General features: G+C 43.4%; 1 protein-coding gene across 4 annotated transcripts in view; it reads left to right on the top strand.

Annotated features, from left to right (window-relative positions):
• Positions 1-18,130, top strand: part of SPTBN1 (spectrin beta, non-erythrocytic 1) — a 197,665-nt gene extending 179,535 nt beyond the window's left edge. For 3 of the 4 annotated variants that reach the window (XM_045979662.1, XM_045979663.1, XM_045979664.1), the window contains 8 exons: positions 508-592; positions 2,238-2,434; positions 3,562-3,674; positions 4,350-4,413; positions 8,806-9,044; positions 10,267-10,440; positions 15,913-15,955; positions 16,786-18,130. In XM_045979662.1, the coding sequence (XP_045835618.1) occupies positions 508-592; positions 2,238-2,434; positions 3,562-3,674; positions 4,350-4,413; positions 8,806-9,044; positions 10,267-10,440; positions 15,913-15,955; positions 16,786-17,004 (1,134 nt within the window). In that variant the 3' untranslated portion in view covers positions 17,005-18,130. Of the gene's footprint in view, positions 1-507; positions 593-2,237; positions 2,435-3,561; positions 3,675-4,349; positions 6,727-8,805; positions 9,045-10,266; positions 10,441-15,912; positions 15,956-16,785 lie in introns of those variants that run through there. The other variant, XM_045979665.1, reaches the window with a different exon arrangement.
• The last annotated feature ends 4,522 nt before the right edge of the window (positions 18,131-22,652 follow it).

The following is a 22,652-nucleotide window of genomic DNA, read 5'->3' as shown; positions in this document are numbered from 1 at the left end:
CATTTCTGCAGGCCCCAGGTTGAATTGCCATCCTTTCTCACCTCCTATATTAGTACTCACTCTGGGTGTCATTCCTTTTCTGTCTAATTTGAGTTAGGATAATTGTAGTAAAGAGATAAATGATGAGTCAGCATGTGGCCTCCTTGAAGGGGTAGGGTGTTCTCTCTGAAAGGTCACAGCTTTGCCCCTCTGACTGTCCATTTTTTCCTGAGTGTGTTCATCATCTGGAGCCCCAGAATCTGGAGGGTCCTCAGTGCATGGTTGGCTTCCTCATGACAGCAGCTTTGGGTGGAGACCAGGCTTCCTCTCAGCCCCTTTTAAAAGGCATGTTGCCCTGTTTTTTCTCTAGTACGTAAATAGACTGAGTAGTCCTTAGGTACTCCCTGGTTTAGTAGGAGTCTCTACAGAAAATGTGTTTTTCTTATGTGAAGTGGCCCATCAAGGGGAAGGCTAGGAGGATGTGGTACAGTCTGTTAAGATGTCGCTGTTACTCTTCTTTTCTCACAGATCAAAGAAAAGTTACTGCAGTTGACAGAAAAGAGAAAAGAAATGATTGACAAGTGGGAAGACCGATGGGAATGGTTAAGACTGAGTAAGGACCTGCTTAATCTTTCCTTTCTTCTGGGTGTCCATTGACATCATGGAGTTCCTTCAGGAACAGCATGGAATTCAGTATCCCCCTGGGAGAATCCAGCTGGAAGTCCCCTCCTCCTCTAGTTATCTTTTGGAGGAATTATTACTGCAGTCAAGAAAGTAGAAAGTCAGCTTGATGAGGTCTTATATTGGGTGCTCTTAATTGAAGGTTGGTAACTTTATAAAAGCTACCAACTCTGAAGGTTTTGCAATGAGCTGGGCATTATTCTAAGTCTTGTATATGTTTTTCTGTATTTACTCCCCAAGGGGACCTCTGAGGTAGATTCTAATTTTAATCTGATTTTATGAAGGAATGTATGAGCTACCACAGAGTTTATAACATACAGTTGGGGGACTAGCATTTAATAATAGGTATGAACACTGAAGGGAGCCCAGCTCCAGCGTTATTTACTGTGATTTGCCATTCTGTGTGTGGAGCTTTGGGCTTTGTTAGTGTAATAGAACCCCATTCTCGAACACCAAGAGTGCTCAGTGGAAACAGAATCTGGGGACCTTGTCTAAAAGATTTGTAAAATGCCTAATGAAGGCACCTCACCCTTTTGGGTAGAACCCTCTTTTGAGAAAAAGATCCTGCTCTTGACCATTCTTTGGGTAAGGATTTGGTTTGTGTAAATTTTGAGAATTCCCAGGGCACGTTCACTTCAGCAAAGCCTATATGAGTTCGCACTGTGTACTTGGCACCAGCTTGTATGGTGGGCAGTCATGATGAGGGGTGAGTCCTTCTTGCAGTGGTGGCATCTTCTTCTCGTGGCCTTGTTGAGGAGAGGCAGCTGGCAGCCCTGGAGACACTGATACTGCCTGCAGTCCACTTCTCAGCCATATGGCCGCAAGCATCACCACTTGAGGTGGAGTGAAAAGTAATGCAAAGCCAAGTTCTAAGCTGCCCCTCCCTTCACTGCAGGGGACATCCTGCTGTGTTTCCTCACATGGGGAGAACAGAATGAAGACAGCAGTCCCCACTTTGTAGAGTGCTCCCCATATCCTTTCCTCCCTCTCAGCTCCCCCAGAGTAAGACCTCCAGCTACCACCCCAGGTGGGCAGTTCTGATGAAGCAGAACAAATGTCTGCTTCATCAGCATGGTCTGGTTGTATGTGGATTGAATCCCTTCAGGGCCCTGAGGTTTATCTCACTGAAGTAGGGCCAAGTGCGTAGAGTACACCTTCTAGGCCTGCACTGTCCACATGTGGCTCTAAAGAACATGCAGTGTGGCTGGTTCAAACTGAGGTGTGCCATACATACAAAATGTGTATCAGATTTCAAAGACAAAAGGAAAAGAAGTTCCGTCTCAATTTTTTATATTGCTTACATGCTGAAATGATAGGAAATGGTAGTTTGATCTATTGGGTTATCTAAAATACACTTTTTAATTTCACCCGTTCATTTTAAAATGTTACCTATTTATTTTTTCTGTGTGGCTACTAGATGAATTTAAGTGGGATAAGTAGCCCACATCACACTTAGGCTGGACCGCGCTGATCTAGGTTGTAGATTGGCTGTGCAGGCAGCTGCCACCAGGGGGCAGCGCCGTCCCCGACTGCCAGGCCCCACTGCGGGCCGCACTCACTCTTGGTACCCTGTGCAGTTTTGGAGGTCCACCAGTTCTCACGGGACGCCAGTGTGGCTGAGGCCTGGCTGCTTGGACAGGAGCCATATCTGTCCAGCCGAGAAATAGGCCAGAGTGTGGACGAGGTGGAGAAGCTCATCAAGCGCCACGAGGCTTTTGAGAAGTCTGCTGCCACCTGGGACGAGAGGTTCTCCGCCCTGGAGAGGCTGACAACGGTAAGTGGCCGCTGGGTGCTGGGGGTACTTAGCCTTTTGGTTCATATTATGAACCCAGAGAGTTCATATTATTGCTCTGTTTTTAGAGGCAGTGAGGACCTTCCTGAAATTGGCTGTTCTCTTGGTATAGAATCTGGGGAGACTGTCCAGGGCTGCTGCTCTCTCAGTTAACTTCCTGCGTACCTAGACTTGTGATCACTTTTATAATAGCTTCTTGCCTGGGAATTGATTGATTTGGGTTTGTTTTTCTCTCCTGATCTGCTTTTCTTCTTGTATCTCATAGAAGCTTTGGTTTGTAGGGGAGCTTAGCCTTACGGTTAATTCAGATTTTCAAAATTAGAATTTCTACCAAGTAGTAGCTGGATCCTAGGCCATTGAGAATTCTCCCATTTCTGATCATTTTTTCTTCCACCATTAAATTAAAGCTTTAGAGTAAAGTTTGCTCACCGGTGTTTCCTCTCCTATGACCCTTGCACTTCTCGTAGAAAGCTTATTCTTTGTGGTGTACCAAAATGGAGTTCCTTCCAGTTTTTACAGTTCTGGGGATTTAAAACATATCTACATAACTTGTGTGTTAAATGGACTATTTTTGGTGCATACATATGCTTGCGAAATGGTTTAGTTTAAGTTAGACTACTCTGTGGCTTTTTTTATTTGTTGGTTGGGTTTGGGCTGAACACAGATGCCTACCACAGCACAAGAAGCCTCCTTGAGAATATTGCAACTTTGTCTCAGTGGTGTTCCACACTGGACTTCCCGTCAGAGTTCAGACAAACACCACTGAACTCTGACGGGAAGTCCAGTGTGGACCCCTCACGCTCAGGTACTTTCTTCCCAAGCAGAGTTGAGTGTTGCATAGTTCCTGTAGAAATAAAACCCAGTGTCCCAGGGAGCACAGAAACCCATGGCATAGACCTGCATCATCACTCGGGTCTGTTCCCTGTAGTTCAGAGTTTTAGCTGCAGTTCCTGTGATCCCAGTGTCGTCTTGCTGGGTGTTAGGCCTTCTGCTTGTCCAGTGTGATCCAGGCAGGAAAGGCAGGAGAGCTTTCTGGGTTCCTCAAGAACCCTTTCCTTAAAAGAGGCAGAGTTTGGGGCTCTGCTGAACATGACCGTGTTTGCCTTCAGTTGGAGTTACTGGAAGTGCGCAGACAGCAAGAGGAAGAGGAGAGGAAGAGGCGGCCACCCTCTCCCGAGCCGAGCACAAAGGCTTCTGAGGAGACTGAATCCCAGCAGCAATGGTGAGTCACGGGTAGCCTGCATGGCTGGAGTCTTAGCTTCAGTGGCACGTGGGGTTCAGGGAGCATCTTTGCTAAGCTTGTGCTACACTAGGCCTCCCCACACACCCTTCCTTTTAATTCTGTAAGGTATTTTGAATCTGTGTAGGATAACACTGGGGGACACAGACTTGTCCGCATCCACATTGCTGTGTAGGCGGCAGAAGTGGAATGTAGACAGCCCCCGGTACACGCATGCACATGCACACAGGCGCTTGGAATTTCCTTGTGACTAAGTGAATGGAGTGAACCACCTAGATTTCAGGGCACTGATCATGTGGTGGTGCTTCTTGAAAGTTTTTCACAGAAGAAAGAACAGAAATTATTGTCTATTTCTGAAAAACTAATTGCTATGCTGTGGTAAGAGCCCCATGCCAACCCTGAAGGCTGCCTGTACAGGAAGGGAGAGGGCATGCCTGTAGTCTTACTCTCGACCTAGAGTTAGTTTGGAACGCTTGGGACGTTCCTAAAAAGAAATCACATTACATAAAAGGGAGTTGTGTATGTTTTTCTGAGAGAAAATCTGTAATAAAATTGAGTGATGTTGTTCTCCCTCATCCTCTCTGTTTATCTCTTTTTCCCCTCCTTCCATTCCTTCCCCTTCCCTCTTCCGCCCTCCTTCCCCACTTCACCTAACAGGGATACTTCAAAAGGAGAGCAAGTTTCCCAGAACGGTTTGCCGGCTGAACAGGGATCTCCACGGGTTAGTTACCGCTCTCAAACCTACCAAAACTACAAAAACTTTAATAGCAGACGGACAGCCAGTGACCAGCCGTGGTCTGGACTGTGAAGTTCACTACCATTTGTCAAGAACCACTCTTTCCAAATCCTGTTGGTTTGACTTTTGGCTTCCACTTCACCCACAGTGTTAAAATTTCCCTTAATTCATAGGTTTCCTTGGTTTCATATTTGTTTGCATTTAATTCATGTTTATTTGAGTCTTTTAACTGATGAATGCTCAGTTGCCTTAAAGCAACATACTTATTTTTTGTTTATTTATTGTGAGCTTTTTACTTTATTAAGATTTTACAGCGAAAGCCTTACATGAGTAATTGAAATTAAATGAGATTACAGCAAAAAGAAGAAGAAAACTAGAATCCGACAGGTATGACACATCCAGTTACACTAACAGGGTGCAGCGCTGCCCTCCACGCACCCCCTTTACAGATGTCATTAACCTGCCGTCGTTTAATCGGAACTAGGAAGACTGGTGTTTGGGGGAGGAGACTCTCCGGCCTAAGATTAAAACCTTAAGTCAGCCGTGTCACATTCCATGAAAGATGCATTTATTGTAAACAACAAAAAAGTCGGGGGTGGGGGTGGAGTTGGATCTGCTTTTGGAAGCTCTCCTAATTTTAGGCACAAAACCTGAAATGATTTTGAGACCCTTTGATTGTTTATTACTTTTTCCAAATGAGTGCCTTTCTTTTCTTTTTTTTTTTTTTTTTTTTTTTTTTTTTTCCTGCCAAGACCAGAATTGAGAAATTGCGAGCTTACTTGCTGCACATAATGCAGCCAGCCTCAGGAGTGAGGTGCCCACTGACCCTGCCGCCACCCTTGTCTTGGTCACTGGCAGCACTACCATGACACCCAGCATGGCAGGGGGCAGCGGGCAGCATTCCTCCGCAGGTTTTGGAAGCCTGCCTACCAGACTTCCGGGCCTCTCCACTCAGTTGATAACTTCAGAGTGTCAAACTCTTTATAAATTTTTCAAACGAACGGATCAAAAGCCATTCTGGTTCACCCTAATTACTTGAACGATGCACTTGGTGGACCACCCCTAGGAGCCATTGGACGCTGCCTGGCTTCAGAAGTAATTGTAGCATCTGTGTAGACAGAAAGTCCATTGTACGTCTCGTACAGATCTTCTCATTTATTTTTCATTTTCTTGAGACTTTTTTGTGGGGTTCTCCAGTAAGGAGTCTTTTAGGATGGCATTGATAGACCACCAGCAGGGATTGAAAATGTTTTAACAGAAATTCTATTCCTTAGGAATAAAAGCTTATGAAAGGGGGATTTCCTGGTACTGATACAGACAGAACAAAACCAAATCCATACTACATTCAAGCCTTGTGAGACAGTCACTTGCTCATTTGCCATATTTAGATGTTAGTGGAATCAGAAACCTATTTTGATATGTGTTTTCCATGAGTTAAGTCTGATTTGTCTTTTCATTTCATGATGCATGTCTTTTTTTTCTTTTGTCAGGATAACATCATATAGCATCTTGTTTGTTTTTCCTTATTTCTATGTACATATCTATCTACTTGCGACTGTAGATGGGTATATAGATAGATGCCAAGCTTCTTATGTTCTGGGGGTAGTGTGCACCATTGTTGGGTCTCTGCCTTAAAACACACCAAAATTCATTTTAGAAAAAAAAACTACTGCTTTATCTTTGGTCATTAGGGAGCCCTGACATATTTCTGGCTCCAGATTCTGTCATTGATCTATATGTATATATGTGATGTTTCCATATATATATGTTTAAATTTTATATCATCTGGAATGATACCCAATTTTATGCTTTTTGTATTCAGAAGACAAAAACAAGCACAACAGAAAGAGTGCAATGATGTTTTTGGCATTTGTGCTCATGCCTATTTTTATCTAGATTTTTAAATTGTAGCTTGCCAGAACAAGTTTTTTTTATTATAATTGGATTGGAAGAAGAAAAGCCTTTTCATTCTTTGGAGTTGTGGTGCAGAGACTCAAGTTAATGAACTTGAAAATAGTGTTGCTTCATGCACTTAGAAAACCAATCAGGTGTTTCTTGTGCTACTAGTTTTCATGTTGCATTCATGTTCACCTCCTGATATAAAGATCTCAGGTGTACCCAGCCACTAAAGCACTCTGGACTAATCACTAAAGAGAAGCAACATGGGGTGGGGGTTGGGGAGAGATTCACATGTATGACCATAGCACTATGATTTGCTTTTGATGTTTGTCTCTAGTGGTGTGTTGTCTGTTGGCATGCTTCAGCACATGTCCATTAAAAATCATTTTGTTCCTTTTATTTTCCTTGTTTTCTTGGTTTAGTGATTCATTTGCATAAACATTAATTATCTCTGCATACTGGTTTGGGGTTTTCTCTTTCCTTCTAACTCTAAAGAAAAAAATTTTTGCTGCAGAATTTCCCCTAGAAGAGGCTTCCCTGGCCTTCGCCCACTTTGAAGTCTGACCCAGTGCTATCAACGTTAGCCTATTCTCAGCAGATGCTGCTCCCTCCAGGTCACTGCTGTCACTAGCAGTTTCCAAGCCACAGCTGCAGCACTAATTTTTTTTTTAACCTGATTTCTATAAACACTAACCCTGTGTCTCCCTAGGCTCACACCTGGCACAGGCCTTTCAGACCAAACTCACGCTTCCTTCCCACCAGAAGTTTCCTGAAATTCCACACTAGAACAGATTTGTCAACTTTAAAATCCACCCACTTTCTTCAGACTCAGGGTTTTGGTTTTTTTGGTGGTCATTTCCCCTCCTGCATCTCTCTTTTAAAAGTGAAAGGAAAGAGAAATACTGAAGTAGCCTGTTGCTCATAGCACACGTCTCCAGGTGTCACGTATGAGGCCAGAGTGATCCCATGTCCTCCCTCTTTCCCATGCCTTCCTTGCCCTAAGAGTCCATTTTCCACATTGCTCTGTGGGCAAAGGGTTCCAGTCAAAAACACCCTTAAATTGCAAAGCCTCTGGTCTCAGCCTAAATCCTGATGCTGACAGTGAGAGTTTGTATAGATGGAAGAGAAACTCGTGGCTCCCGCCCTGCCACTTAGCTAAGGCTTAAACGAGTGATCCCGTTCCTGAGAGTTGACATATCTGAGTGCTGAAGCAGTGGTGGTCATTCTCCCATTTCTCCTGTTGAAGTTGTTGCTGCTAACTTGTCATTTTTGGTTCTGGGCAGCAGTGGTGGGGGACGTATCTAATGAACGTTGCCATTGACACTTCCATGTTTGTCTGTGTAAGAGGGGTCCAGGTTGTCTGTAATCCACTAAAGTGTCAGCCACACCCAGCTTTAGTAACTCGCTAATCCCGCGCCCTGGGTGTATCCGCTGGGGCTGCGACAGTTAATGGTACACAGTTGATGGTACACAGGCTGAAAGCGATAATGAACCGAGACCCTACTGCATTTCCAAAGCCGAAAAGCCCTGAGGGTCACAATATAAATGAGCTTGGGAAGGAACAGCTCCCGAAGACGTCTCCAGCCTGACAGTCAGAGCCGCGGGAAGCCTGGCTGTGTCTGGGCTTTCTCGTCTCAGTGCAGCAAGGCACCGTGATCGACCAACACGTGATGGGGAAGGCCCTGGTTCTGTCTGTGTTTGGGGGTAAATAGCCGTGTGGTGTTGAGTGACTGTGATTGGCTTTTCCAGCTCCTTTAACACAAACTACAACCCACTCACGATACAACTCCGGCAGATGTGGTTAAATTGATGTTTGTGGACTTGCCTCATTTCCTTCCAGCTCTTAAGTTCCAAAGTCTAACTGGGATGGTAGATGTGAAATGCATGATTGTCGTCGTCCTAATTTCTGCATGTGTTGATGACGATGTGTTGAGGGGTGGGGGAGGAGAGCCAGAGAGCATTTTCAGAAACTGGAGGCCTTTTCTTTGCCTTACTCTGGGGGAATGCTGTGTCGTTCTGATAGAGTTGTCTCTCCATCTGTTTGTGAATGCCCTTTCGCTTGAACTTCCGGCTCTCCTGGTCGCGTCCTTGGTTGTGAGGTGGCTGCTGTATAACGTCCACTCTCTCCTATTTAATATGTGTGATTGTTACTGTCGTCCTTTTGTTTTTAAAGTAACCCCAAGAGGAAATGATCTGAGTTACATTAGAGAAAATGGATTGATCCGAGGAACAGAGTGCAGTAAAACTCATCCTGGCATTTCGCTTTTCTCATTTCCCCGTACGCGGGCGGGCATTAATCCCTTCCCACCTTCTAATGTCCTCGGTGTCCAGCTGGCTTTGTGGGATGTTGCAACGGTTTTACTGTACTGCCTCGATCTGTGCCAGGCATTTATACACAGCCACGTGTGCGAGTCAGAGCGTTTGTGGGTGCCCCCGTGGCTCATGGGGTCCACTGAATGGCCTCTCTACTGTCCCTAGATGGCGGAAACGGGGGACACAAGCGAAATGGTCAACGGCGCTGCAGAGCAGAGAACGAGCTCAAAGGAGTCCAGCCCCATCCCCTCCCCCACCTCGGACCGCAAAGCCAAGACTGCCCTCCCGGCCCAGAGTGCTGCCACCTTGCCGGCCAGAACCCAGGAGACACCTTCAGCCCAGATGGAAGGCTTCCTGAATCGGAAGCACGAGTGGGAGGCTCACAATAAGAAAGCCTCAAGCAGGTAAGAGTAGCGAATGCTGAGGCAGTGAGATGAGAAGTCAGCCTGCTCAAGGTTAAGGCCCCTATTTGCTCCTTGAAAAGCCCAGGGAGTGTGTGCTTGGGAAGGCCATTTGTTCTTAGCTTCCTGGGCATCACTTTTTTCTTGGGACTGACGTGGAAAGTGGGAGGAGAGTGCTTTTGATTCACTGAGAGAAAGAAGATTTATTAAGCATGGATGGGAATAGCAAAAAGGGCCCTTAGTAATTCTTCCTGAGAAGAAATGTACTAGGTGGAGGTTGGAGAATTTATCTGAAGCGAAGTGTTCTTCCAGGTGGGATTTTTTTTTTTTTTTTAAGACATTCATTTCCCCTGCCTCTTCTCCATATCCATGTTTATATTCACTACCTTCCAGTAAGCCCTAGTTCTATTATCTCGATTTTATAAGTGAGGAAACAGGCTCTGTGTGATTAAAAAAGCTCACTCTTTAGAAACTTGGTATACGGCATAGCCTGGATGACATTTGTATCTGATTCCAAAGCCAGTGTGCTTAACCAGTAAACCGTTCTGCCTGGAACGACCACATATAGTTGTATGGGTTGTACATTAGACCAGGAAATCCCCATCTCAGAGCTATCATCCACATTAAGTAGAACATAAATTTTTATGTTACTGTAGGTAGATGGCAGCACAGTGTCGTCTGATAAAATCAGTATATCGTGACAGTTTGCCATATCCTGCGGGAAAGGCTCTCTTTTCTGATTCATCCCAAGGTACTGCCAGTGCTAGTGGCCCTGGATCTGCCTTTCTGTTAGGTCGCGAAGCCCCATCAGGATTAAAACTTCGGTGGAAGAGCTAGCTGTTTTGAGGACAGGCATGTTTCAGATGAGTCGGCCCTGTACAGCATTACCACAAGAGGGTACTACAGCAAAGAGTACCAACACCAACAAAAATCTTTCCTATCAGAGCCAGGAGTACCTTTGTGTAATAGAAGAGGGTGCCATGTTTTTCCCCAAACTCAGAGAGGTAGCCCTCAGTCACCAGCCACTGTAGGAACTTGGACACCATCCCAGCAGTCCGTGGAAGAATTTTGTTCTCTTGTTTGGTTTTAGCAGAATTTAGTAAAGGGTTTTAATTTTAATAAGGGATCACCTCGTGGTGTGTGGGTTGTTTGCATATTAATCACATTCTTAATTCTTTACAGCAGTGTGGTCTGGAACCCTGATGTTCTGTTCTTTACTGCTCAGGTCCTGGCACAATGTTTATTGTGTCATAAATAACCAAGAAATGGGTTTTTACAAAGATGCAAAGACAGCTGCCTCTGGAATCCCCTACCACAGCGAGGTCCCTGTGAGTTTGAAAGAAGCCATCTGTGAAGTGGCCCTTGATTACAAGAAGAAGAAACACGTGTTCAAGCTGAGGTGAGAGGGGGCCATGTGTCTTGGTTGCTGATATTAGGTGTATTCTGACTCTTGGGGTTGGTTTTTCTAGGCAGGTACTCTGTTCATTCAGTTTCTCCTCTCTGCCATTTAAAAAAAAAAGTCACCAGTGAAGCTAGTGTAATTTGTCCCATGTCTCGTGTCTGGCCTGTCACCAGGCTCCCTGTAGTTAGTGGTGCAGCTCAGCCTTGAAGAAAATGAGCTTTTGTTTTGATAAGCTGGAACTTACTTTTCCTTAAGACAAGGTGAGCTGTTCACATTTTAAGGAGGCATAGAAAAAGAGTTTACCCATTTTTGCCGCTTATCCAGATTCAGGAGATGCTATTCTTTGCCCACAAGTTATCTGGAGCTGAGTCAAATGAGACATCCTGGAGCTGGATGGAGATAAACAGGAAGTGCATGTGTGAGACCCAGGTCTCTGCTCCCCTGGCTTGCCCAGTGGATTGTCCCAGTTGCTTCTGGAGCCATCTAGTTCCACATGTCTCTAGCTTGTAGAACACATATACCTCCCCAACAGAGTGGATCGAGGCTCAGAAGTTCTTATACTTGGAAATGGGCGGAAAAACCATTTCATCTTGAAAAATGTAGAAAGTAAGTGTGTCCATGGTTAGAATGTTAGTTTAATACTAATTTGATCTGTTACTTTGGGACTGAAAAGCTTTGGTCTTCAATTAGACATTTGTGTCCTGTCAGTTGGACTAGGCCACGGACTACAAATGAGGGCTTCAAAGGGGTGACTTCTTGAGCTCTTTCAAGGAGCACTGGAGGCAGGCTCCTCAGGACTTGGAACCTTTACACAGCGTGAAACAAGGTGCAGACAGCCTGGCTCCCTGGCTGCCTCCCTTCTTTTTTCTCCATCCATGCAGCTTCACAGGGTCAGGGTTTTGGCAGAGGGCGCTGAACCCTCCTCCCCGCCAGGAACACCCCTTCCTTTGTACCGTAGTGAAGTGAATGAGTGAACTGTCCAAGCCAGTGACTCTCCAGTGTCCTAGGGACAGCCTTGTGGGACAGTTTCTTTCACTTCATACCATGTAAGAGGAGAAATCTAGGAGACCTTTTCTGTATGTCTGTTTAAAAATTCTGGTATTTGTAAACGTGGGGGATACAAGTTCTGTAGCAGACTTTCACAAGAACTCATACTTTTTAAAATTCCAATATAACTAACATAGAGTATTTTATTAGTTTCCAGTGTACAGTATAGTGATTCCACGATTCTCTACGTGTCTCAGTGTTATCACAATAAGTGTCCTCTTAATCCCCCTCACCTATTTCACCCATTGCAAAAAATAGTTAAGAGTCTATTTTTTAGTCTCTTTTCTCTGTGTTCATTTGTTTTGTTATTTCACTTAGTATTTTGTAGATTGCATCCATGTTGTTGCAGATGCCAAGATTTTGTTCTTTTTTATGGCTGAGTGATACTTCAGTGTGTGTGGGTGTGTATGTATAAACACATACATACCACATCTTCTTTATCTGTTCATCTCTTGATGGACAGATGCTTGGGTTGCTTTCATAATTTGGCTATTGTAAATAATGTTGCAGTAAACACAAGGGTGCATAGATGTTTTTGAATTAATGTTTTCTTTTTTCTTTGTGTAAATACCCCATAGTAGAATTACTGGATCATATGGTTATTCTGGTTTTAATTTTTTGAGAAACCTCCATACTGTTTTCCACAGTGACTGCCCCAGTTTGCATTCCCACCAACAGTGCTCAAGGGTTCCTTTTTCTTCATATCCTCACCAACATTTTTGTTTCTTCTGTTTATGACATTAGCCATTCTGACGTGTGTAGTGGTGACATCTCATTGTAATTTGGATTTGTATTTCCCAGATCATGAGTGATGTTGAGGATCTTTTCATGTGTGTGTTGGCCATCTCCATGTCTTTGGAGAAATGTCTGTCCATGTCTTCTGCCCATTTTTTAATCAGATTATTTAGGTTTCTTAGTGTTGAGTTGTTTGTTTATTTTAAGATTTAATTTATTTTAGAGAGCAAGAGAGCACAAGCAGAAGGGACAGAGGGGGAGGGAGAAAGACTCAAGCCGACTCCATGCTGAGCATGGACCCCGACATGGGCTCAGTCTCACAACCCTGAGATCACTAGCTGAGCTTGAAACCGGGAGTCAGATGCTTAACTGACTGCACCACTCAGGCACCCCACTTGTTTATATATTTTGGATATACAAACCCCTTCTTGGGTATTTCATTTGCAGATGTCTTCTCCCATTCGTTAGGTTGTCTTTTAGTTTTGTCCATTGTTCCCTTTGCTGTGCAGAAGCTTTTTATTTGGATGTAAGTCCCAATAGTTTATTTTTGCCTTTGTTCCCTTTGCCTCAGGAGGACCTATTAGAAAAATGTTACTACAGCTAGTATCAGAGAAAGTACTGCCTGTGTTCTCTTCTAGGATTTTTATGGTTCCATTGGCTTTATTGGTTTCATTGAGGTCCTTAATCCATTTTGAGTTTATTTTTGTGTATGCTCTGAGAAAGTTACCCAGTTTTATTCTTTTGCACATTATTGTCCAGTTTTCCCAATAGCAATTTTGAAGAGACTTTTCCCCCCATTGCATATTCTTGCCTCCCTTATCAAAGTTTAGTTGACCATATTATTGTCAATAATTGAGTTTATTTCTGGGTTTTTCTTATGTTCCATTGATCTGTGTGTCTCTTTTTGTGCCCGTACCATACTCTTTTGGTTACTACAGCTCTATATTGAAGTCTGGAATTGTGATACCTCCCATTGTCTTGTTACTTTTCCAAGATTGCTTTGGCTGTTAAGGGTCTTCTGTGGTTCCATACAAATTTTAGGATTGTTTGTTCTAGTTCTTTGAAAAATGCTGTTGCTATTTTGATAGGGATTGCATTATACGGACATTTTAACAGTATTTGTTTTCCCAGTCCGTCAGCATGGAATATCTTTCCATTTGTTTTTGTCATCTTTAGTTTCTTTCATCAATATTTTGTAGTTTTCAGAGTCTTTTATCTCCTTGGTTAAGTTTTTTTCTAGCTATTTTACTATTTTTTGTGTAGTTTTGTAAATAGGACTTTTAAAAAAAGATTTTATCTATTTATTTGAGAGAGAGCGCACACATGTGTGCACAAGCAGGGGGCGCGGCAAGCAAAGAAAGAGGGAGAAGCAGGCTCTGGATGCATGTGGACTTGATCCCAGGACTCTGGGATCTGATCTGAGCCAAAGGCAGACACTTAAAGAACTGAGCCACCCAGGCTCCCCAGGAACTTTTTTTTTTAAACGGTATTATTTTTAAGTAAACTCCACCCCCAACATGGGGTTTAGACCCATAGCCCTGAGATCAGCAGTCCCGTGCTCCAGCGACTGAGCCAGTCAGGCATCCTGGAACTGTTTTCTTAATTTCTCTTTTTGCTACTTCATTATTCCTGTATAGAAATGCAACTTGTTTCTTTGTATTAATTTTTGCATCTTCAACATTAGTGAACTCATTTATCAGCTCTAATAATTTTTTGGTGGAGCCTTTAATGTTTTCTATATGTGTAGCATCATGTCATCTGCAAATAGTGACCATTTTACTTCTTCCTTATCGGTTTGGATGTCTTTTGTCTGATTGCTGTCAATAGGACTTCTAGTTCTATGTTGAATACCTATGGTAAGAGTAGACATCCTTGTCCTGTTCCTGACCTTAGGGGAAAAGCTCTGTTTTTCCCCATTGAGGATAATGTTAACTATAGGGTTTTCATGGATGGCCTTTATTGTGTTGATATATGTTTCCTCTAAACCTGCTATTTTTGTTGTTGGTTTGTTGTTTTTTTTAAGTAGGCCCCAGGAGGGGCCTGAACTCGTGAGCCTGATTTCAGAAGTTGCACACTCCACTGATTGAGCCAGCTAGAGCCCCTGAGCCTATTTTATTGAGGGATTTTATCATGAACAGATGGTGGCACTTGTCCATATGCTTTTTCTGCATCTGTTGAAAGGATCATAAGGTTTTTGTCCTTTTTCTTGATGTGATGTATCACATCGATTGATTTGAATATTGAACCCTTGCATCCCAGGAGTAAATCTCACTTGATCATGGTGATTTTTAAATATATTATAGATTTGGTTTGCTAATATTTTGTTGAGGTTTTTTTGCATCTCTGTTCTTCAGAGGTACTGTCCTATAGTTCTCTTTTTTTGTATAGTGTCTTGATCTAGTTTTGGTATCAGGATCATGCTGGATTCATCGAATGAATTTGGGAGCTCTCCTTCCTTTCGTATTTTTTGGAATAGTTTGAGAAGAATAGGTTTTAACTCTTCTTTAAGTGTTGGTCAAATTTACCTGTGAAGCTGCCTGGTCCTGGCCTTCTGTTTCTGGAAGTTTTTGATTACTGACTCAATTTCTTTGCTGGTAATCAGTCTGTTCAAATTTTCTATTTCTTCCTGATTCAGTTTTAGAAGATTGTACACTTCTAGGAATTTGTCCATTTCTTCTAGGTTGTCCAGTTTGTTGGCATCTCAGTTTTCATAATATTCTCTTAGAATCCTGTTTTTCTGTGGCATCAGTTATTTCTCTCATCTTTCATTTCTGATTTTGTTGAATTTTTTTTTCTTTTTTTTTTTTTTAAGAATCTAGCTAAAGGTTTATCAATTTTGTTGATCTTTCTCAGAAACCAGCTCTGGTTTCAGTGATCTGTTGTATTGTTTCTTTTTACTTTTCGCCTTAATCTTTTTTTCCTTCCTTCTACTGGTTTGGGGTTTTGTTTGTTCAGATCTTTAAGTGTAAGGTTAAGTTGTTTATTTGAGATTTTTATTGGTTTTTGAGGTAGTCCTGTGTTGCCATAAACTTCCCTCTTAGAAGAGCTTTTGCTGCATCTCAAAAGTTTCTAGACTTTGTATTTTCATTTTCATTTGTCTTCCTGGATGTTTTTTATTTCCTCTTTGATTTCTTGTTTGACCAGTTTGTTGTTTAGTAGCACATTATTTAATTTCCATGTATTTATGTTCTTTCTAGGTTGTTGTTTTGTTTTGTTTTGTTTTGTTTGTGGTTGATTTCTAGCATCATACATAGCATTATAGTCAGAAGTGATGCACGGTATGACTTTGATCTTTTTTAATTTGTTGAGACTTGTTTTGTGGCCTAATATGTGATCTATTCTGGAGAATGTTCCATGTACACTTGAAAAGAATGTGTATTCCATTGTTTCAGGATGGAAAAGCCAGATGTTGATATGTTTGGGACATTTTTGATCCTTCCAGTGGATTGAAACATTAAGTTTCTGTGTATATTTTGCTGGACCAATAATATAGCTTCTTGATGTTCAGGGTGCTGTTGCTGGGCCTTTGTGGGTCCCGGGCACGGCTGGTGATGTATGTAGAGCTCCAGTGGGCATTTCTGGTAGGATTCCCCTGGCATGATTATGTCCCACATAGGTTTTGGGAATTTGAGGGTTTTATTTCTTCCTAAGTCAAATTGTGACTGACTTTCTTCCTTCAACTTACAGACTAAATGATGGCAATGAGTACCTCTTCCAAGCCAAAGATGATGTAAGTTTTTAAGATTTCCCTGAATACTTGGGCTTTTGCAAGTATTTATTGGCACAATAAGCTTTATTTTACAGTGTTCCATATATAAGTAATGATCAGTCATGGTTTCTGTTATCTGGTCTCCTCAGTCACTAACAACTGGACAGCGTTCAGTTCTCTTTGTATCACTGGGAGGCAGAATGGCATCTTACTGTCTCCCTGCTGTGTCCGGAGGGCTTGGTACAAGGACCCTGAAGTTGAAGGAGGAAAGCTTGCCCACTGCTCTCAGTGGATGAGCACCGGGGGCAGGGAACAGGATGTCCTCCCAGGACAGGATGTAGATCCTGAAGTCCAGTCAGGGGCTCCCTGCAGCAATCCACTACCGTCAAGCAACTGTTTCATTGTTGTACTTCTTGAAGGGGGAGAGGGTCTGCTAATGAGAAAGTCGTGTGTAGTGCATTGGATTTGAAAAACCAACTTCTACTAAATTCATGCAGGTTATATGTCAAATATACTTCAGTTTCTTAAGAAAAGTTTAAAAAATAAAGGGAGGTGGTGCTTCCCAGCAATGGAGACCAGTCTTCTCATTCTTCGAAGTTTGCAGGACCACATACTAGACTAGTGAATTTCAGGTCCTGTAAACCAAATTCTCATGAGAGTTGAACCATGTTTCCTCTGCTAAGGGTCATTTGGTAGCTCTTTGCCTCTCAGTTAGCCAGATGCCCCCATGGGCTAGATGCACTGTTCCCAAGCCTTCCAACTGATGGAGGGGTGTACGTTTGGGCAGATGTAGTGAGGGTGTTTTGAGCCTGTCCCTCCTGACTGAGCCCCATCTGTGATCCTTTATCCAGGAGGAAATGAACACATGGATCCAGGCCATCTCCTCTGCCATCTCCTCCGATAAACACGAGGTGTCCGCCAGCACCCAGAGCACGCCAGCATCCAGCCGGGCACAGACCTTGCCCACCAGCGTTGTCACCATCACCAGCGAGTCTAGCCCTGGCAAACGGGAGAAGGACAAAGAGAAAGACAAGGAGAAGCGGTTCAGCATTTTTGGCAAAAAGAAATGAACTCCTTTCCTTCACCTCCTGCCCTTCTCTTACCTTTTCAGTGAAACTCCAGCATGCAAGCTCAGAACCAACACATTACTCTCTGTGCCTAATGTTCTTCAATGTGGTTGATTTTTTTTTTTTTTTTTTTTTTTTTTTTAATTTATAGAGCATTTCTTGGGTGGGGGGGGGGATACACCTAAACACTTTATCTCCAAGTTACAAAAGTTTGAGGTGCAGAGGGAAGACCAGATTTTTTTTTAATGAAATTATATAGATTAGATCTCAATATTTAAACTGTTCCTCAATTTTGTGAGGCTGCGTTGGAAATAACCCGCCTCTAGTGCTGTTGGTATGCAAGGCAGCGGTGCTTAAATTAAACAATATTTCCTGTGCTCACCAGAGACAAAATGTACCAATTCCCTGACACCATTCTCTTCCATTTATTTCCAGTGGTTACCTTGAGTCTCGACTATTAGAAGTGCCCACGATGGGTCTAACTTTGATTAAACAGATCGTGTATTAGGATCTTGCTGCAGCCACGGTGCAGCTCCATGTTAAATCTACAGACCAAACCGTTTGTATCTGGCATCACTTACTAACACCTGACATGCGGCTTTTCTGCATCACCTGCAAGGACAGTTCAGAATGTCGGTATACCGGTATATGAGAAGGAATAGAAACTGATACTGTTTTAAATAATCTGTAATTTCAATTTTTTTTTTTTTTTGCCGAAATACATTATATTGTATGTTTGAGATAATTCTAGTACAAAATATAATAAAACTAGATGTATAATAAACCCTTTAAATCATTGGTAAGTGTACAAGTGGAACTGAAGCATTTACTGGAGAAAGTAATGTTACTCTAATGGTTACTTGCTCGTGCGTTGCCACACTGTGTTATAATTTGCTTCATTACCTTTGCTATTTGATACATAGTGTGCATTTCTTTGTCACTGTAACGATTGTAATGACAAATTTTCATCTTACTGCACAATCAAAATGGCATCGATAGGAATGAACTCCAGAGGCTGGGCCTGAGCAAGGAGGAGGTCGCTCAGGCCTGGCGCTCAGTCGTTTGACCTGTACCTCTCAACTTTTGCCCTGTTAAATATATGCTATGTCATTAAATGCTTTTAAATCTAGCACGGCGGCTAATTGTTATCTTTTCTCTCCTGCGTACACACCATGTAGGGAAACTGCAAAGCCAGAAATAGCAACTGGGAAACATTAGACCATCCATCCTGGTTCCTGTTTTGTGTTCTTGCATATGTGTGTGGTACACCAGCTTGGAAAACTACAGCAAATAGGAATAATAAACATGAGATGTTTTGCAGCTACACATCCAGATTTTATCTTTTATTTATGAAAAAGTTAACAGAACTTGCTAAGCCTGAGTGCTGAGGAAGCCGTTGGCAAACTTTTTCTGTAAAGGGCCAGAGACAGCAAATACTTGAGGCTTTGTGGGCTAGACTCTGTCCCTGGAAGCTGTTTATCATGGAATACAGAGGCAGCCATTGAAAGATACATGAAGGAAGGGGCATGACTGTGTTCCAGTAAAACTTAAGGACACAGATACAAATTTTATGTAATCTTTACACGCTATGCAATATTCTTATGATTTAAAAAAAACAATAAAATGTAAAATCTATTGTATACAGATCATACAAAAAACAGATGGCTGTTCAGATGTGGCCCATGGGCCTGTTCAGTGATACCCAGCATAGGATCAGGGATTAGATATGCATGTTACACTTGTCCCTTTTTTATCTGGGTACCTTGATGCAGACTATTTGCATATTTTCTTACACAGAGCAGCCATGGGATGCTAGTATTACGGGCTTTCAGTAAGCTGTTCCACAGAGGCCCATGCCTACTGCGGTGTCAATCCTGGGCTCCACAATTGATTGGCATTGGAGCTTTCTGTAACCCCAGAAACAGACCTTGCCATCTCTCATCCCTTCCTCTCTCATGCACCCAAGTCCGTTTAACTTTGTGTGACATGCTTTTGCCCTTCCTTACCTTCCATAAAATTCAAATCACATCTCAACAGATGATCATCTCACCAAAATATTTCACTAAGAAAAAGCATCTTGGAAAGTAATCGCTATTGACAACAGCCTACTCTGGACAAAGCCAGCCAGATGGCAGGCCAGACACACTCAAAGGAAAATAATCAGCAATTCCAGAATCCTATAAAGAAGTACATATGTATGGAATACTTTGCACATAGTTCTAGAGGCTCACAGATCCCTGATTACTTTGGATTTGGGCGAACTTGCTCTCCTTACTGCACTTGCTGAGGATCCCCTACAACCTGAAAGGGGAAGATGATGGGCAGTGGAAGAAAAGGAACAGCAGAAGACTGGCTTCTGTGGGTCTTCAGGGGCTGATGTCAACAGGTGCCATCAGAAAATCCCAACAAGACATGTTCACTGGAAGAAGCTACGGGCCATAGACAATCATGATTGTCAATCCTATCATGGTAAATAGGGGTTAAAAAAACCCAATCCTATACGCTATTTAGTACTTTGGGGGTTGTGCACATTTATTTTTATTGCTATAGTGTTGTGCTATTTTACTTTAATTTTAGTAAAATTAGTACACCTGAGAAGTGAGAAGCAGTAAAACTGTCAGGATAGGAAATGGGTATTGATTAATTAAAGGACAGTTTTGTCTCGAATATCATTGAAGTTGGAAAGCATCCTCAGTTGATGGCAGCTCAGAGTTGCGTTTTCTTGGAGGTACTCGGGAGTAATGATGCTCCTTCCAGCTTATGTCCTCTTCAGTGGATGAAATAGAGTGTATCAGACTGGGTGGTGGACACAGGGTTACCACCAGGTGTTTGGCACTGTTAGGATTGGTTGTGTTTGGAGGGTCTTGTACTTACCTCTGGATTTATTATTTTCATTTTTCAGTTGGAATACTTAAATATTTTCCTTGCTCTAGTGGTAGAATTCATGCAGGAAAGGTAGGCTAAAAGCTTGAGTTGTTCCCATTATTTAAACTGATTCTTCGAAGCATGACTCATACCCAAAAAGCCATTAAAAAGAAAAACAAAACTGTCCAAAGTTCAAGGTTTTTTTATCACCATTGAGAGTCCTAGTGAAACCTTTCACTTTCTACTTCCCAATGCTAACCAATGATGAAATTATCCTTGAAACTTAAAGATGCCCTATCTTTAGCAGGTAGAAGCCCATTCAAATTGGCTTCTTAGTCCTTTTAGTAGAACCCTAGTAATCATTGATACTTTCCTCCCTCTCTGGCATGACGAGCTGTCCCAGGCTCATTCACTACATATCTTGCCCCAAGACCTGCACAATCAGAAGTCTCTAAGAAAACGTGGTTTCTTTTACTGGAAAACGATATTTCAAAACCATAATTTGTGTCTTAGAAATGCTCATTGCTACTGAATTGGTCATTTTTTCTATGCATATCAGTAGATAAAAATAATTCATGAATTCATACAGCAATTCTGGATTGCAGGGTTTTTTACTTAACATTTCCTATATTATGTCATAATCTTTTCCACCCAGAATCAGCACAAAGATCAGGGAGCATAGAATTAAAATATCCAATAGTAACTACTGTGCTTTATTATACACATAAACTCAGAATAGCGATACTAATACCACCACCATTACAGTTAGAACAGTTTTGGGGTGTTTTTGGTTTTGGTCAAACTTTTTTTTACACTGTCATAATTGTGGATTGATTCACATGTGATTATAAAATAATTTGATACCCTTAAACTGTGTTCCATGGTGGAAACATCTCACAGAACTGGAGTACAGTATCACATCTAGAATATTGACATTGACCAAGACTCAACATCTCTATAGCTGTGGGATCCCTCCTGCCACCTGTTACTGCCACACCTTCCCAGCAACCACCAGTCTGTGACGTGAAACATCTGTTATTTCAGAAATGTATGCCTGGAATCACACAGGATGCAACAATTTTGGATTGGTTCCTTTTCCCACTCACCATAATTCTCTGGAGATTCTTCCAGTTTATCTCGGGTATCACTAGTCTATTCTGTTGCTATCACTGAATAAGCAGTCCACGGTGCGGATGACCACAGTTTGCGCATTTACTTATTGAAGGACATTGACGTAGTTTCCAGTTTGGGGGTATTATGAGTAGAGCTGTGTAATCATTATGTGGGGCTTTTTGTGTGGGCATAAATCTTTATCTCTGGGGGGGGGGGGGGACGCCCAGGAATGTCGAGAACATTTTTTAAAAAAATTTTTTATTTGATAGATCACAAGTAGGCAGAGAGGCAGAGAGAGAGGGGGGGAAAGCAGGCTCCCTGCTGAGCAGAGAGCCCAATGCGGGGCTCCATCCCAGGGCCCTGAGGTCATGACCTGAGCCGAAGACAAAGGCTTAACCCACTGAGCCACCCAGGCTCCCTCTTGAGAATAATTTTTAAAATATTTTGCATGCGCTCTCACACTACGTCGTTTGACTGTATGCACAATGTCTGGACAAATGATTCTCATTCTGCTCTCTCTCAACCTGCACTAATCTTCTGAACATCACTCTATTAGTGCCCGCTGCTCTCCCTACACGGGTATTCCTACGCCCTACACTTCTGGTTGTCTGGAAGTGCGTTGCCCCTTCTTGCCACCCTCGCCTCCCCTTATTTTTGGCCAGTTCTCTGAGTCAAGCACTTAAAGTGAAGTGCTCTCTCGTCGCTTTCAGGACTGAATCAAGATTTCCCAAGGGAGACATAAATGCGAGTCCGGAGTTTTTCAAGGTATGTAAACCTAGCATAACACAGGCTACCCTAGGAAAAGGAGTTTTTCAAGTTAAAAAAAAAAAAAAAAAAAATTCAACTGGCTTGACCGGGAGAGAGAATGTTACTTTCTGTTTAGAGCTTTGAATGCTTTTTTGCAAAAGATCGGCCTTCTGCAAGAGGGGATTCCAGAAGTGGAACTGGAGGGGCCTCTTCTCGAGCTGGATTAAAGTGGGGATGGAGTCGCGTGAGGTGCGCAGGCTTCCCTTCCCGGCTGGTTGGTGCTATGGCGGCTGTGCTCCCCTGGCTGGGCACGCGCGGCAGCCGGGAGCCTCCGCGGACTCCGGCTGACTTGGGAAGAAGCAGTGAGCGTGCGCACGAGTATGTGGTGCAGTCTGAGGGCCGCATTTTTGGCGCTGCAGGAGAGCTTAGAAGACACTTCTCGGGAATGCCCGGGGTTCTCCGGGCACGTGGAGTTAGTGGTCCCAGCTGCCCGGCTGTCAGCGCCCCCCTCAAACCTCGGGTCCTCTCTCAGGGCGGGTGGGCGGCACAGCGGGAAGCGGGCCCCTTGGACCTTCCCGGCCGCCCCGCCCCCACAGGCCTGCGCCCGCCGCGCGAGCAGCCGGATGTTCCGTCTGAGGCCCGGCACGCAGCCTGGAGGGCTGCCACGTCGGGGCCGCGAGCGTTGTGTGGGCTCGCGCCAGTTTCCGCTTGGCCTGCGCTTGTCCCTTGGGCTGTTTATCACACTGGGGGCACCCATTGTGTCTGGGAGTGGGGCTGAGGAGGCGGAAGAGCAGCGGGGGTTCCTGACACTGACTCTTGGAGGGAAAGGGAATATTCTCTGGCCCCGGGCCCGCGGGGGCTTTGTGCGCGGGGTGGGGCCTCCTGCATTCCGCGTCTGGGCGTGGGCTGGAACCCGCGAGCTTTCT

Source organism: Meles meles, chromosome 15 (assembly GCF_922984935.1).
Source record: "Meles meles chromosome 15, mMelMel3.1 paternal haplotype, whole genome shotgun sequence".
Classification (NCBI taxonomy): Eukaryota; Metazoa; Chordata; class Mammalia; order Carnivora; family Mustelidae; genus Meles; species Meles meles.
The sequence above is the reverse complement of the archived record's forward strand: the minus strand, read 5'-3'. Positions and strand labels throughout refer to the sequence as shown.